The 16,463-nt window shown below is 47.3% G+C and overlaps 1 protein-coding gene across 1 annotated transcript in view; it reads right to left on the bottom strand.

Moving 5' to 3' along the window:
- jakmip1 (janus kinase and microtubule interacting protein 1) overlaps positions 1 to 16,463 on the bottom strand; it is a 37,361-nt gene that overhangs the window by 16,652 nt on the left and 4,246 nt on the right. The window contains exons 2-9 of the mRNA XM_014199943.2: positions 6,492 to 6,795; positions 5,682 to 6,014; positions 5,157 to 5,318; positions 4,144 to 4,353; positions 3,729 to 3,845; positions 3,394 to 3,540; positions 1,997 to 2,149; positions 1,254 to 1,316 (exon numbers count right to left, since the gene is read on the bottom strand). Coding sequence (XP_014055418.1) covers positions 1,254 to 1,316; positions 1,997 to 2,149; positions 3,394 to 3,540; positions 3,729 to 3,845; positions 4,144 to 4,353; positions 5,157 to 5,318; positions 5,682 to 6,014; positions 6,492 to 6,647 — 1,341 coding nt within the window. The 5' untranslated portion in view covers positions 6,648 to 6,795. The remainder of the gene's footprint in view (positions 1 to 1,253; positions 1,317 to 1,996; positions 2,150 to 3,393; positions 3,541 to 3,728; positions 3,846 to 4,143; positions 4,354 to 5,156; positions 5,319 to 5,681; positions 6,015 to 6,491; positions 6,796 to 16,463) is intronic.

Below are 16,463 nucleotides of genomic sequence, written 5' to 3' on the forward strand. Positions count from 1 at the left end.
CCAGCGACTGTAGACAGTCCATCAACCTCGGAAGAATCACTTCCATATTCCTTACCATCGGATTACGAAACCAAAACTCTCCTCACAATATTCTCTAAAAAAGGAAAGGTCTAATCTCGTCCCTCCCATTGATCTTATAGACTCAACAACATTATTTAAAAACACCGTATCCTTCCCGTTGTGTTCAGGTCCAATCCACTGAGACAGCTCAAATGGTTACTATACTACAATAAAGTCCTTACCGTCGTGTTTGTAGGTCATCTCCTGACAACCAGAGAAGTAGAGACAGACCATAGCACACAGGCCGATAAAGAAGGAGAAGTAGAGGATGAGCTGGAAGTACTCATACATACTGCTGTTATACTAGAACCTGTTATACTAGAACCCCCCCGACAAATCTAGTACCTTCCGAGGCAATCTACACTGTACGTGCCAGTCCTCGAGCACTGAGCTCTGACGCACAACCGTGTCTCAGTCGCGCACTCCGCAGACAAAGACGGAGCGAGAGAGAGGAGCGTTAACTAGCATTCACTCCTCCCAGGGGAAAAAGAAAACTATATTAAAGATCGTCCAGTTTCCAGGCCTGCGGGGTAGCAGTGGAATACTTTTCCGTTCCAGTCAAACTCTTTCCATAAGCGTGTTCTGTTCCATTGCCAGTTTGAGAGTCCTAATTGACGTTTTCGGTTTGAGAGCAATAGTCTCAATAACCCTCCCAGTTTGAGAGTGGAGCGTTCCAATCGCCGTTTTCCGTTTCAGAGTGCGAGTCCCAATGGCTAGCTCCGGTTATAGATGCAGGGAGTGTGTTGAATCTTCCGTCACCTTCTCTCTTAACATACATCACTGACTCCGCAAACTCTATTGAGAACCCAGCCCAATTGCGCTAATCGTGCCTCCTCATCAACACCTTATCTACCTATCATTCTGAGCTGAACAACAGGTGTCATCGTTCCCCTATGAGCCCAATTATAAACACACAGTCACACAGTTGCGCGCACACAAACTACACAAAGACAACTCAAAAAAACACACATAGTTCCCCATTGAGCCCAATTGAGCCCAATTACACAGAACCAGTGCGTCAGCATCATGGGAAGAGACAGTTGCTAAGTGACAACACCACTGGATCAACAGTGTGTGACCAGAGACAGAGAACACAACAAAGAAACGCCTAGTGCTATAAAACAACAACAAAAAAACCCGCGTACACAAACAGAAACACACAGACAGAAGGGCAAATGGAGCAGTAGTCCTACTTTAGGTGGTAGCTTGAGGGTTTTTCTTCGGTTATTTTTGTAGAGCATCAGTCTGTCACGTTCCTGTGGCAAAAAGGAGCAGAGGACAGCTTATGATTTACAGCTTGTACCACATGCATTGTGTGCAGTATGTATGAGAATGCTTTGTTTGATGTGGGACTGATCCTTAACCTGACCAAACTAATTGTACTAATCTAGGCCATCTATCATCCCCTGCGTGTGAATTACTGGAGACAGATTCGGAATACGGTGCGATTTAGGCTTGTCAAAATGCACCCATGGTAAAAAAGTGAGACGAGTAGGATTCTCAAGAGAAGCAGGGTCAAGAGATTATGACAAAGAGTTGTGTGTACGACACCTTAAATCAGAGGCAAGGAGCCAGCAGAACATCATGCAAATGTGTGAATTATCAGCAAGGCTCTGATTTAAGGTGATTAGAACAGAGAGAGAGGGTGGCGGGTGGGTGGCTGGTGAGGGTCTGGAGGGCAGCCCAGGTGTACAGACGACCAACATGTAACCGAACAGTTCACTGACCCTAACGGCACCCATTTTATCCTACTGTTTCAATGTACTCTGGTAAGATTCAACAAAATGGCCCCCTCTTTGTTTATGAGCTAGTCGGCTGCCTGATTCACTAATCTCACTACAATAAGGATCTGTCAGTGCCCTGTTATTTGGAAGCTCAGGTGATTTAAAGATCAGATAAACTGCAGTGTGAATGTCTGTGTGTCCGTCTCCCTAACCTGCGTGAGTTCGTCGATGATGCCACGTTGCTCGGCAACCTGCAGCTTGAGGAACTCCACTTCCTGTTCCTCGTGTGCGTGGCTTAGGTCTGTCAGGGAGGTAGGCCTCTTCAGCTGCTGGGGCTGCTGGGAACGAGAGTGCGCCTTCTCCTTCTGAGAGAGAGAGAGAGGGAGAGAGAGAGAGAGAGAGGGAGAGAGAGAGAGAGAGAGGGAGGGAGGGAGGAGCGAGAGGGAGAAAGAAAGGGGAAGAGAGAGAGGGAGTGAGGAGAGACATTCTCAGGGTTAGGCAACTCGAGCAGTTAGGTCAAGAGAGAGACAGGATTACCTGAAACATAATGTAACTTTAAGTTGTGCAAGGTGACTTTGTAATCAAGGAGAATTGCAAATACTGCAGTCACACAGATGCTGCAACCTAATCATCTTGATGCTTTTTCTCAGATGTCCACTGGAGGTCTCCCTTTCCCTCCATTTCACAGAGCAATTACAAATCTCACATGGTACCTACTGGACAATGTATACTGAACAAAAATATAAAAACGCAACATGTAAAGTGTTGGTCCCATGTTTCATGAGCTGAAATAAAAGATCCCAGAAATGTTCCATATGCACAAAAAGCTTATTTCTCTCAAATGTTGTGTACAAATTAGTTTACGTTCCTGTTAGGGAGCATTTCTCCTTTGCCAAAATAATCCATCCAACTGACAGGTGTGACATATCAAGAAGCTGATTAAAAAGAATCATTACATAGGTGCACCTCATGCTGGGGGCAATAAAAGGCCACTCTAAAAATGTGCAGTTTTGTCACAGAGCACAATGCCACAGATGTCTATAGTTGACATGCTGACTGCTGGAATGTCCACAAGAGCTGTTGCCAGAGAATTTAATGTTAATTTCTCTACCATAATCCGCCACCAACGTCATTTTAGAGAATTTGGCAGTACGTCCAACCGGCCTCACAACCCCAGATCACTTCTAACCAGGCCAGCCCAGGACCCTCATATCCGGCTTCTTCACTTGCGGGATCATCTGAGACCTGCCACACGTACAGCTGTTGAAACTGAGGAGTATTTATGTCTGTAATAAAGCCCTTTGGTGGGGAAAAACTCATTCTGATTGGCTGTCCCTGGCTCCCCAGTGGGTGGGCCTATGCCCTCCCAGGCCCACCCATGGGCCTTACTGTAACACTGGAAAATCTTTGAAATTGTTGCATGTTGCGTTCATATTTTTGTTCAGTATAGTTTCCTCTTAATTCATTCATAAATATCTAAGCATAGGCTATACTCCTGCTACATGTATCAACACCATGGTCCAAATACTTTCAAATGGTGTCCTCTTCCCATCATGAAGGAGACATGACAAGGAAAGTAGACAAAGGAGGATATTTCTGGTTCCCTCACCATCTCTGCGTTCTCTCTGCTGAGGTTCTTGAGTTTCTCCTCCATGCGCTGCAGAGTCTGCAGGAGGTCATCGTTCTTCTTCGACATCCTCTTATACTTATCTAACAGGGGCTTCATCTGACTCTCTGCCTCACGCACCCTCTTCAACTGACAGAGATGGAGGGAGAAAACAAGAGAAATAGTGACAGATGAGATGTGTAGACCTATTTTCCATAACATCCCTTCAATGTCCCCATGACGTTTCCATACGTCCCCATAACGCCCCTACAATGGTCAGGTATCCACCAAGTTATTTTCTGTGTGTGTTTGTGTACGTGTAGGTGTGTGTTCCTCACCAGTTCGTTCCTCTCATCTGCCAGCAGTGCGTTCCTGTCCTCCAGCTTCCTGGTAACAGAGTGGAGCTCAGCTATCTTCAGCTGGAACCTCCTCGCATCCCGAAGATCTTCCACCTCCTGAGAGAGACAGAAAGAGAGAGAGAGACGGAGAGACAGAGAGACAGAGAGACAGAGAGACAGAGAGACAGAGAGACAGAGAGACAGAGAGACAGAGAGACAGAGAGACAGAGAGACAGAGAGACAGAGAGACAGAGAGACAGAGAGACAGAGAGACAGAGAGACAGAGAGACAGAGAGACAGAGATTGGGGAGATGATTAGAAACAAAGACAATGTGTGAATGAGTTGACCACCTGGTTTGTGTTTGTGCATAAGTGTGTGCTTGCCTGTGTGTATTTTAAATGGGGCTGTCCTCACCTGGTTGTTGATATAGTCCTGGGTATCCCCCAGGGTAGGGACCACCTCTCTCTTGGGGCTGCCGTGGTGCCTCTCTGCCTCCCTGACTTGGCCCAGCTGCTCGTCCAGAGCCTCCTTTTGCAGCTGGAGCTTCTGGGCATAACCTGCCTGCACCCCCAGCTCCCTCTCCAACGCAGACACCACACGGTCCTTCCCCTTCAGCTCATCCATCTAAGAAAGATGGGAGGAGGAGAGAGGGAGACAATGAGAGATATGAGAGAGAAAGAAAGAAGGGGAGAGAGATAGTGATAGTAACTAACGTTCACTCTGGAACTCGTCAGCCTCAACCCGACCTGCGCTCTCTTTCTACCCCATTGTTCCCTTCCTCCACCAACAGCTGATTCTTTTCCAACCACAGACGAGTGAACGAACAATTACGCGACACCAACGTCGTTGAGTGTAATTCATTCATGAATCCTAGTTCACACTCCCCCTTCTCTCTTCCTGTCTTCATCGTACTGCCCGCTCACTCTCGCTTCCTTTCCCTCTCCTTATCCCTGTAAAATGATATTAGTCAAATGGCCTGGCTGTAAAACAGGTTAGAGATCCATCTTTTACAGCCCTGTGCTAGCATGCTGTGTTCTTCTGTCTTGTAGTCAACAGTCGACGTGTGTTATCTGTGCTACCCTGGGTCTCTGAAAAGCAAAACTACACTGTGTGAAATAGAACTGGAGATCAACATAGGATACAGTGCAATTCAAGCTAATGATCAGATCGAGCGCATACAGGGACGTGCATACAGGGAACTCAGCAGTACAGGATCTGAGGAATCGGTATATTGTTTGAGGGCAATTCCAGTTTTACTTAGCTATGGTTTATTATTGGTTTGGAATTTGGTTAACTTTCAGGTCACTCATCACCAGACAATCATGTCGTCTCTCACATGGTCTTGTTTGATGTGGGTTAGGATCAGGGGTCAATCAGGGGTTCTGTGATCGGGTTATAGTGTGGCGGCCATGTTATGGTCGACTCACCACCCTTCGGATGTCTCTCTCGCAGTCTCTCTTGATGCGGTTGATCTCATCCTGGTGCTGCTGGTAGGCTGTTCGGAGGTCGGCTGCTTTGGCCTTGTCTGCCTGCAGTGCGTTAGCCAGAGCCTCCTCGACCTGCTTCCGTGCCGTCTCCTGCTTCATGACCTGAGGGGAACACACACAGACAGACACAATTAGAGTGTATATACACTTCCAAGTACTGGGACCCTGAAGCAATTAAGATGATTCAGGAGATAGTAATGTCATATGACTCTGCTTGTCCAGAAACAAAGAAGACGCTCTGTTTCTTTATATAAGAACTTTCAAAAACCAGACTAAAACAGTCAAACTTCTTATACTGAAAACAAGAGGCATCTACCTGTGAAAGGAGTCTAGCTGGTAGTCATAGGAATTTGCAGTAGCCTAACCTAAACCAGGCTATGATTCTGATTGACCATGGGAAAAAAAATGACTAATCTAATACAACAATGCAAGTTGGATTCAAGTTGATTTCCAAGGTACACCTACCTCCTGCTGCAGTTTGAGTCTCTCCCCATCGAAGGCCCTCCTGGCCTCCTCCCGGGCCTCTCCTAGCAGGGCGCTCTTCAGTTTGTCAGCCGCCCCGTCCCTTAGCGCATGGACCAGCCCCTGGAGCCGTTGCACCTCCCCGTCGCGGATCTTAATGGTTCGTGATAGCTCCAACTCGTGTTGCCGTGCCAACGACTCGCGAGCGGCGGCCAGCTCGCGGAGCTTCTCCTCGTGCAGTTTGGCGCGGAGGTCGGTGAGGACCACCGTGTGTTTGTGTTGTTCCAGCTCCCTGGCTTGCCTCTGCTCCTGGAGACGCTCTCTCAGCTTAGAGACCTACCCAGGGGAGGGAGAGGAGGGTGGGATAGAGGAGAGGGGAGGGGAGGAGAGGTTTGCAGGGGAAATAGGAAAAAGAGAGAGTGATAATGATTTCCTAATAGTATCAATAAGCAATAAGGCCCAAGGAGGTGTGGTATATGGCCAATATACCATGGATAAGGGCTGTTCTTAAGCACAACGCAACGCGGAGTGCCTGGATACAGACCTTAGCCGCGCTATATTGGCCATATACCACAAACCCCCGAGGTGCCTTATTGCTATTATAAACTGGTTACCAAGGTAATTAGAGCAGTAAAAATACATGTTTTGTCATACCAGTGGTATACGGTCTAATATACCATGGCTGTCAGCCAATCAGCATTCTGGGCTCGAACCACCCAGTTTATAATTAACAGTGTATCATTGTATAGGCATCAGATAATCATATAATCATCCTCAGTATAATCCTCATCCTGTCAGAGGGGGCGGGCCTACCTTGCCCTTCTCCTGCTGCAGTTCTATCTGGAAATCCATCAGCTTGCTCCTCAGCTCCTCATTGGCTGTCTGCGGCAAGTCGCCCATGACTTCCGTCCTCTCCTTCCCACGCGTCTTCTTGGAAGGCGGGGCTGAGGTGGGTGTGGTCGATGACATCGTGCTCCGGCCACCCAATCAGAGGGCACGACTCAGAGTGGATGAGGAAGTGGAGGAGAATCAGGCGATGCTCTTCCTCCCCACACAGCCTTCCCTATGTAACTTCATCATCCTTGTCTACATCACTGGCTGAAGATCCCTGTCTGTCCTGCAGAGAGCGATAAGAACAACAGGTAAGTAATGTGAAAACAAAAATCATAGGCCAGCAGAGTGTAGCTTGAGGAAAACATTCTATTATGAGACCTAGAAACACCCACACATGCTCACACAGACACACACACACCATTTCAACATCCACAGAGCTCACACAGACACACACAATTTCAACATCCACAGAGCTCACACAGACACACACAATTTCAACATCCACAGAGCTCACAGACCATTTCAACATCCACAGAGCTCACACAGACCATTTCAACATCCACACACACACACCATTTCAACATCCACAGAGCTCACACAGACACACACAATTTCAACATCCACAGAGCTCACAGACCATTTCAACATCCACAGAGCTCACACAGACCATTTCAACATCCACACACACACCATTTCAACATCCACAGAGCTCACACAGACACACACTATTTCAACACCCACAAAGAGCACACTGGCAGCTCTCCGGCCATTTATCATAATCCAATTCCTCTCAATGGGATCCGCTTACAGGCTCCATCGTGCATGAAATTCTGTCTGGCCAGGGCAGTCTGGGAGTGGGGCTACTACAGCCAAGAGAGCCCTCTACTACTACAACTACTGCCGCCAAGAGAACCCTCTACTACTACCACCGCAGCCGAGAGAACCCTCTACTACTACCACCGCAGCCGAGAGAACCCTCTACTACTACTACTACTACTACTACTACTACTACTACCGCAGCCGAGAGAATCCTCTACTACTACTACCACCGCAGCCGAGAGAACCCTCTACTACTACTACTACTACTGGAGCCGAGAGAACCCTCTACTACTACAACTACTACTACTGCAGCCGAGAGAACCCTCTACTACTACTACTACTACTACTGCTGCAGCCGAGAGAGCCCTCTACTACTACTACTGCAGCCGAGAGAACCCTCTACTACTACTGCAGCCGAGAGAACCCTCTACTACTACTGCAGCCGAGAGAACCCTCTACTACTACTGCAGCTGAGAGAACCCTCTACTACTACTACTACTACTACTGCAGCCGAGAGAACCCTCTACTACTACTACTGCAGCCGAGAGAACCCTCTACTACTACTACTACTACTACTGCAGCCGAGAGAACCCTCTACTACTACTACTGCAGCCGAGAGAACCCTCTACTACTGCTACTACTGCAGCCGAGAGAACCCTCTACTACTGCTACTACTGCAGCCGAGAGAACCCTCTACTACTACTACAGCCGAGAGAACCCTCTACTACTGCTACTACTACAGCCGAGAGAACCCTCTACTACTACAACTACTACTACTACTACTGCAGCCGAGAGAACCCTCTACTACAGCCGAGAGAACCCTCTACTACTACTACTACTACTACTACTACTACTACTACTACTACTACTACTACTACTGCTGCAGCCGAGAGAGCCCTCTACTACTACTACTGCAGCCGAGAGAACCCTCTACTACTACTGCAGCCGAGAGAACCCTCTACTACTACTGCAGCCGAGAGAACCCTCTACTACTACTACTACTACTACTACTACTACTGCAGCCGAGAGAACCCTCTACTACTACTACTACTACTACTACTACTACTGCAGCCGAGAGAACCCTCTACTACTACTACTGCAGCCGAGAGAACCCTCTACTACTACTACTGCAGCCGAGAGAACCCTCTACTACTACTACTGCAGCCGAGAGAACCCTCTACTACTGCTACTACTACAGCCGAGAGAACCCTCTACTACTACTACTACTACAGCCGAGAGAACCCTCTACTACTACAGCCGAGAGAACCCTCTACTACTACTACTACAGCCGAGAGAACCCTCTACTACTACAGCCGAGAGAACCCTCTACTACTACTACTACTACTGCAGCCGAGAGAACCCTCTACTACTACTACTGCAGCCGAGAGAAGCCTCTACTACTACTACTGCAGCCGAGAGAAGCCTCTACTACTACTGCAGCCGAGAGAAGCCTCTACTACTACTACTACAGCCGAGAGAACCCTCTACTACTACTACTACTACTACTACTACTGCAGCCGAGAGAACCCTCTACTACTACTACTACTACTACTACAGCCGAGAGAACCCTCTACTACTACTACTACTACTGCTGCAGCCGAGAGAACCCTCTACTACTACTACTACTGCAGCCGATAGAACCCTCTACTACTACTACTGCAGCCGAGAGGACTCTCTCCTACTACTACTGCAGCCGAGAGGACTCTCTCCTACTACTACTGCAGCCGAGAGGACTCTCTCCTACTACTACTACTGCAGCCGAGAGGACTCTCTACTACTACTACTACTGCAGCCGAGAGGACTCTCTCCTACTACTACTACTGCAGCCGAGAGGACTCTCTCCTACTACTACTACTGCAGCCGAGAGGACTCTCTCCTACTACTACTACTGCAGCCGAGAGGACTCTCTCCTACTACTACTACTGCAGCCGAGAGGACTCTCTCCTACTACTACTACTGCAGCCGAGAGGACTCTCTCCTACTACTACTACTGCAGCCGAGAGGACTCTCTCCTACTACTACTACTGCAGCCGAGAGGACTCTCTCCTACTACTACTACTGCAGCCGAGAGGACTCTCTCCTACTACTACTACTGCAGCCGAGAGGACTCTCTCCTACTACTACTACTGCAGCCGAGAGGACTCTCTCCTACTACTACTACTGCAGCCGAGAGGACTCTCTCCTACTACTACTACTGCAGCCGAGAGGACTCTCTCCTACTACTACTACTGCAGCCGAGAGGACTCTCTCCTACTACTACTACTGCAGCCGAAAGGACTCTCTCCTACTACTACTACTGCAGCCGAGAGGACTCTCTACTACTACTACTACTGCAGCCGAAAGGACTCTCTCCTACTACTACTACTGCAGCCGAGAGGACTCTCTACTACTACTACTACTGCTGCAGCCCAGAGGACTCTCTCCTACTACTACTACTGCAGCCGAGAGGACTCTCTACTACTACTACTACTGCTGCAGCCCAGAGGACTCTCTCCTACTACTACTACTGCAGCCGAAAGGACTCTCTCCTACTACTACTACTGCAGCCGAGAGGACTCTCTACTACTACTACTACTGCAGCCGAGAGGACTCTCTACTACTACTACTACTGCTGCAGCCCAGAGGACTCTCTAGTACTACTACTACTGCTGCAGCCGAGAGGACTCTCTACTACTACATTTTACATTTACATTTTAGTCATTTAGCAGACGCTCTTATCCAGAGCGACTTACAGTAGTGAATGCATACATTTCCTACATTTTTTTTCTGTGCTGGCCCCCCGTGGGAATCGAACGCACAACCCTGGTGTTGCAAACACCATGCTCTACCAACTGAGCTACAGGGAAGGCTACTACTACTACTACTGCAGCCGAGAGGACTCTCTACTACTACTACTACTGCAGCCGAGAGGACTCTACTACTACTACTACTACTACTGCAGCCGAGAGGACTCTCTACTACTACTACTACTACTACCGCAGCCGGGAGGACTCTCTACTACCGCAGCCGGGAGGACTCTCTACTACCGCAGCCGGGAGGACTCTCTACTACCGCAGCCGGGAGGACTCTCTACTACCGCAGCCGGGAGGACTCTCTACTACCGCAGCCGGGAGGACTCTCTACTACCGCAGCCGGGAGGACTCTCTACTACCGCAGCCGGGAGGACTCTCTACTACCGCAGCCGGGAGGACTCTCTACTACCGCAGCCGGGAGGACTCTCTACTACCGCAGCCGAGAGGACTCTCTACTACCGCAGCCGAGAGGACTCTCTACTACCGCAGCCGAGAGGACTCTCTACTACCGCAGCCGAGAGGACTCTCTACTACCGCAGCCGAGAGGACTCTCTACTACCGCAGCCGAGAGGACTCTCTACTACCGCAGCCGAGAGGACTCTCTACTACCGCAGCCGAGAGGACTCTCTACTACCGCAGCCGAGAGGACTCTCTACTACCGCAGCCGAGAGGACTCTCTACTACCGCAGCCGAGAGGACTCTCTACTACCGCAGCCGAGAGGACTCTCTACTACTACTACTACTACTACTGCAGCTGAGAGGACTCTCTACTACTACTACTACTGCAGCCGAGAGAACCCTCTACTACTACTACTACAGCCGAGAGAACCCTCTACTCCTACTACTGCAGCCGAGAGAACCCTCTACTACTACTACTACTGCAGCCGAGAGAACCCTCTACTACTACTACTACTGCATCTGAGAGAACCCTCTACTACTACTACTACTGCAGCCGAGAGAGCCCTCTACTACTACTACTACTACTGCAGCCGAGAGGACACTCTACTACTACTACTACTGCATCTGAGAGAACCCTCTACTACTACTACTACTACTACTGCAGCCGAGAGAGCCCTCTACTACTACTACTACTACTGCAGCCGAGAGGACACTCTACTACTACTACTACTACCACTGCAGCCGAGAGAACCCTCTACTACTACTACTACTACTACTACTACTGCAGCCGAGAGAACCCTCTACTACTACTACTACTACTGCAGCCGAGAGAACCCTCTACTACTACTACTACTACTGCAGCCGAGAGAACCCTCTACTACTACTACTACTACTACTACTGCAGCCGAGAGAACCCTCTATTACTACTACTACTACTGCAGCCGAGAGAACCCTCTACTACTACTACTACTACCACTGCAGCCGAGAGAACCCTCTACTACTACTACTACTACTACCACTGCAGCCGAGAGAACCCTCTATTACTACTACTACTACTGCAGCCGAGAGAACCCTCTATTACTACTACTACTACTGCAGCCGAGAGAACCCTCTACTACTACTACTACTACTACTACTACTACTGCAGCCGAGAGGACTCTCTACTACTACTACTACTACTACTACTACTACTACTACTACCACTGCAGCCGAGAGAACCCTCTACTACTACCACTGCAGCCGAGAGAACCCTCTACTACTACCACTGCAGCCGAGAGAACCCTCTACTACTACCACTGCAGCCGAGAGAACCCTCTACTACTACCACTGCAGCCGAGAGAACCCTCTACTACTACTACTACCACTGCAGCCGAGAGAACCCTCTACTACTACTACTACTACCACTGCAGCCGAGAGAACCCTCTACTACTACTACTACTACTACCACTGCAGCCGAGAGAACCCTCTACTACTACTACTACCACTGCAGCCGAGAGAACCCTCTACTACTACTACTACTACCACTGCAGCCGAGAGAACTCTCTATTGAATGGTCTGGGACTACTATTGAATGGTCTGGGACTACTATTGAATGGTCTGGGACTACTATTGAATGGTCTGGGACTACTACAAATTATTCAGTCTCTCCTCTCCCCAAGCCTTGTTAAATAAAGGTTAAATAAAAACAAAGAAATAAAGCCCTCTTCAGCCATCCGAGGGAGTCCACATCTAATCCTCAGACCCTCGCTGGCCTCTTTCCTCTCCTCAAACCACCCACCCTTGCGTCGGTCATTCCCAAATCCATCCCCACTCCTTAGATACCTTCTGCCCTCCTCTTCGCAGTTATAATGCGGTTGGTAGCCATGTTGTGCTGCAGATGTGAGAAGTTATTTTATGAGACAGTATGACAGAATATAAACAGTACCCTCATTGAGAATGGACTTGGTCTCTTTCTAGACTCATAAGGCTAAGGAAGTGTTCCAGCGTAACCCAGTAACCTTCCCGTTCTGCTGAGTAATAAATAAATCATTCAAAATGAAGGAGATGAAGCATTAAGACCGGAGGCGACGCCATCCTTTCCCTCCCGCACACCACTCACACAGATGGCAGCAATTGTTACCAAGGCAACTCGTGCTCTTAAACTTCACTCCTCCCACATTAAAAAGGACCCTGTGAAGGAGGAAAGTGTCTCCCGGAGGATTTCAGACATCTCGACACACACACACTACATTATTTCTTTATCTAGAGACCATCTCTCTCAGACGAGGATGACTGAGTCAGAAATGCATTGCTGAGGGGCAGGGGAGCGCTCTACCACACCGATAGACAGAATGAACAGGCACACACTGAGTGAAAACAGGAAGACAGGAAGAGATGGAGAGAGAGGTGGAGAGGGGCAATCACACTGAACCCCCTCTGCCTCCTCCCCCCACTCTGCCCTACTTTCCCACCTCCATCCTTTCTGTTGCTATGATGATGTCACGCAGCAGAGTGGAGAGGAAAGCTGTTCTCATTCTCCCACACACACACACACACACAGAGAGAGAGAGCGGAGAGACACAGAGAGAGATAGAGAAAGGAGAGGACATTGCACACAGCCACACATACACAAAGAAAACCACATCTGTATTCTTACTAACATCTATTTACAAACACACACCGACTCGTTCATTCCTAACCAGAGTCTGCCAACAAGCTATGCTCAAAATGCTGTGTTTCGATCGATCAGCGAAGGGTTATACCATGTTTGGTGAAAAATAAAATTGTGCAATCAATACCAACAGGATGAGAAGCATGGCTCAGCTTGTAGCTCAATACGTGTTTGTGAGTGTTGTTTTGATTAGTGCTCAATTGCAGGGTGAATTTGTCAATATGAACTCCATGCATTTTGCAATCTATGTTTTGGAATGTGAACGGCATGACCCCCCCCCCCCCCCCACCCCACACACACACTGACATGGGGTCTCGTCTTCCAGCCCAGTAGCGCATCAAACAACCACTTCACATCTGCCATCCCTGGAACAGATGTTCTCGTCCCCATCACCACTGTGTGTCTGGGGAAGTTTATGGTCCAGGGAAAAGCAGGAATGTAATAACGGGAAGCTGTGTTGTTTTATGAGGGAAGAAACAAACATATGCTGAGCACTTGTTGGCTGCTTTTACCTCACTCTGCAGTCCAACTCATCTCAAACCCTCTCAATTAGGGTGAGGTCAGGTGATTGTGGAGGCCAGGTCATCTGATGCAGCACTCCATCACTCTCCTTCTTGGTTAAATAGCCTTACACAGCCTGGAGGGGTGTTTTGGGTCATAAAAAAACAAATGATAGTGGGACTAAGCGCAAACCAGATGGGACGGTGTATCGCTGCAGAATGCTGTGTTAGCCATGCTGATTAAAAGGTGCCTTGAATTTGTAATAAATCAGACAGGGTCACCAGCAAAGCACCCCCACACCATCACACCTCCTCCTCCATGCTTCACAGTGGGAACCACACATGCAGAGATCATCCGTTCACCTACTCTGCGTCTCATAAAAGACACGGCGGTTGGAACAAAAATAAATAAAAATAAATGTTTTTTTTAAATCGCAAATTTGGACTCATCAGACCAAAGAACAGGTTTCCAACGGTCTATTGACCATTGTTCATGTTTCTTGGCCCAAGCAAGTCTCTTCTTATTATTTGGTGTCCTTTAGTAGTGGTTTCTTTACAGCAATTCGACCATGAAGACCTGATTCACGCAGTCTCCTCTGAACAGTTGATGTTGAGATGTGTCTGTTACTTCAACTCTGTGAAGCATTTATTTGGACTGCAATCTGAGGTGCAGTTAACTCTAATAAACTTATCCTCTGCAGCAGAGGTAACTCTGGGTCTTCCTTTCCTGTGGCGGTCCTCATAAGAGCCGGTTTCATCATACCGCTTGATGGTTTTTGCAACTGCAGATAAAGTAATGATGGACTGTCGTTTCTCTTTGCTTATTTGAGCTGTTCTTGCCATAATTTAGGCTTAGCCCTATTTGGTAAAAGACCATCTTCTGTATACCACCCCTACCTTGTCACAACACAACTGACTGGCTCAAACACATTAAGAAGGAAAGAAATTCCACAAATGTACTTTTAACAACGCACACCAGTTAATTGAAATGCATTCCAGGTGACTACCTCATGAAGCTGGTTGAGAGAATGTTTTTGGGGGTTACTAAGTGATTCCATAGTTTTGATGTCTTCACTATTATTCTACAGTGTAGAAAATAGTAAAAACAAAGAAGAAACCCTTGAATGAGTAGGTGTGTCCAAATATTTGACTGCACAAGCAATTCATACACCGAATGAAGTGTATACACTCTCTATAGGGAAATATTGCTCAAAGTTCCATGCTTGAACAGTCAAGTCGTATGAAAGGGAAACAGAGTGAAGGACGAACCCGCTCCTCAGAGGCCTAGCTAGTCAAATGTGGCACTGAGACAATCTGCTTAACAAAAACAACAAAGATCTTAATACAACAGAGCAGGAGAATGGGATATGGTGAGGAAATGCTTCTGAGGAGATTCATAACCAACCAACTAAGAGAGGCAGACTTCCACTTTAAAACTCCCCTGAAAATTCACTCAGTAGCAATACTGCAAACACTAGGAACAGATAGAACCAATACCCAATACTACCAAACAGCAGAATCGCTATCCAAACAGTCTCTCACCAACAACCAAAGCACTGACACTCACCACCATACAGTACAATACATTAGCAGCCTAAGGTGATATGTTAAAAAAATCCCTTCAGAACAGCCAGATGACCAACCTGAACCTAAGCCAAAAAATGTATTATTATTGCAAACACATCCTCCTTCCGGAGTTTCCTGTCCCTGAGGACTTTACTGTGTTTCACACACTACATTGTACTGAGGGAGCTTTTGTTGTGGTACCATACAATGTACCATTATGATTGACAGTGTACTGTACTGCGTTGTAGTAAAGGTGTCATTGCCAGAGAACAGATATGGCAGCAGTACCAGCTTAACAGTGCAAAAGTAGCGTGGCAATAAAAGCAGATTCCTTTAGACTGGTCCAGAGCTCATTAGCCAAACACAGATGGACCACCTTTAGGCCAGTCTGCACAACAGAGCCCACACACACGCTTGAACATACACGGCTGGGTTAAATATTAACATAGCCAAAGTGACTGAAGTGAGACAGAACACCCAATAACTACGCACTGACTGGATTTAAAATGTACCTATAAAAAAGGGATCAGTGGTGTAAAGTAATTAAGTAAAAATACTTAACAGTACTACTTAAGTCGTTTTTGGGGTATCTGTACTGTACTATTTATATTTGAGTAATTTTACTTCACTACATTCCAAAAGACAATTATGTACTTTTTACTCCATCAGTTTTCCCTGACAGCCAAAAGTACTCGGAACATTTTGAATGCTTAGCAGGACAGGAAAAACCTCTGATCTGGCACTCACTAAACACATGTTTCGTTTGTAAATTATGTCTGAGTGTTGGAGCGTGCCCCTGGCTATCTGTACATTTTTTTTAAACATGAAAATGGTGCCTTCTGGTTTGCTTAATATTAGGAATTTGAAACGATTTATACTTTTACTTTTGATACTTAAGTATATTTGAGCAATTACATTTACTTTTTATACTTAAGTATATTCAAAACCAAATACTTTGAGACTTTTACTCAAGTAGTATTTTACTGGGTGACTTTCACTTTTACTTGAGTCATTTTCTATTTTAAAAGATCTCTTTACTTTTACTCAAGTATGACAATTGGGTACTTTTTCCACCACTGAAAGGATGGGAGACACACACACACACACACACACAGAGAGGGGCACACTCCTCACATACTGTACATTCATTCACTGCAGGATTCTCACACACAAACGGACTCAGCAGGCTGTGCTGTGATAAAAGCTGCAGCAAGGAGGGAGGGAG

Source organism: Salmo salar, chromosome ssa05, assembly GCF_905237065.1.
Source record: "Salmo salar chromosome ssa05, Ssal_v3.1, whole genome shotgun sequence".
NCBI lineage: Eukaryota > Metazoa > Chordata > Actinopteri > Salmoniformes > Salmonidae > Salmo > Salmo salar.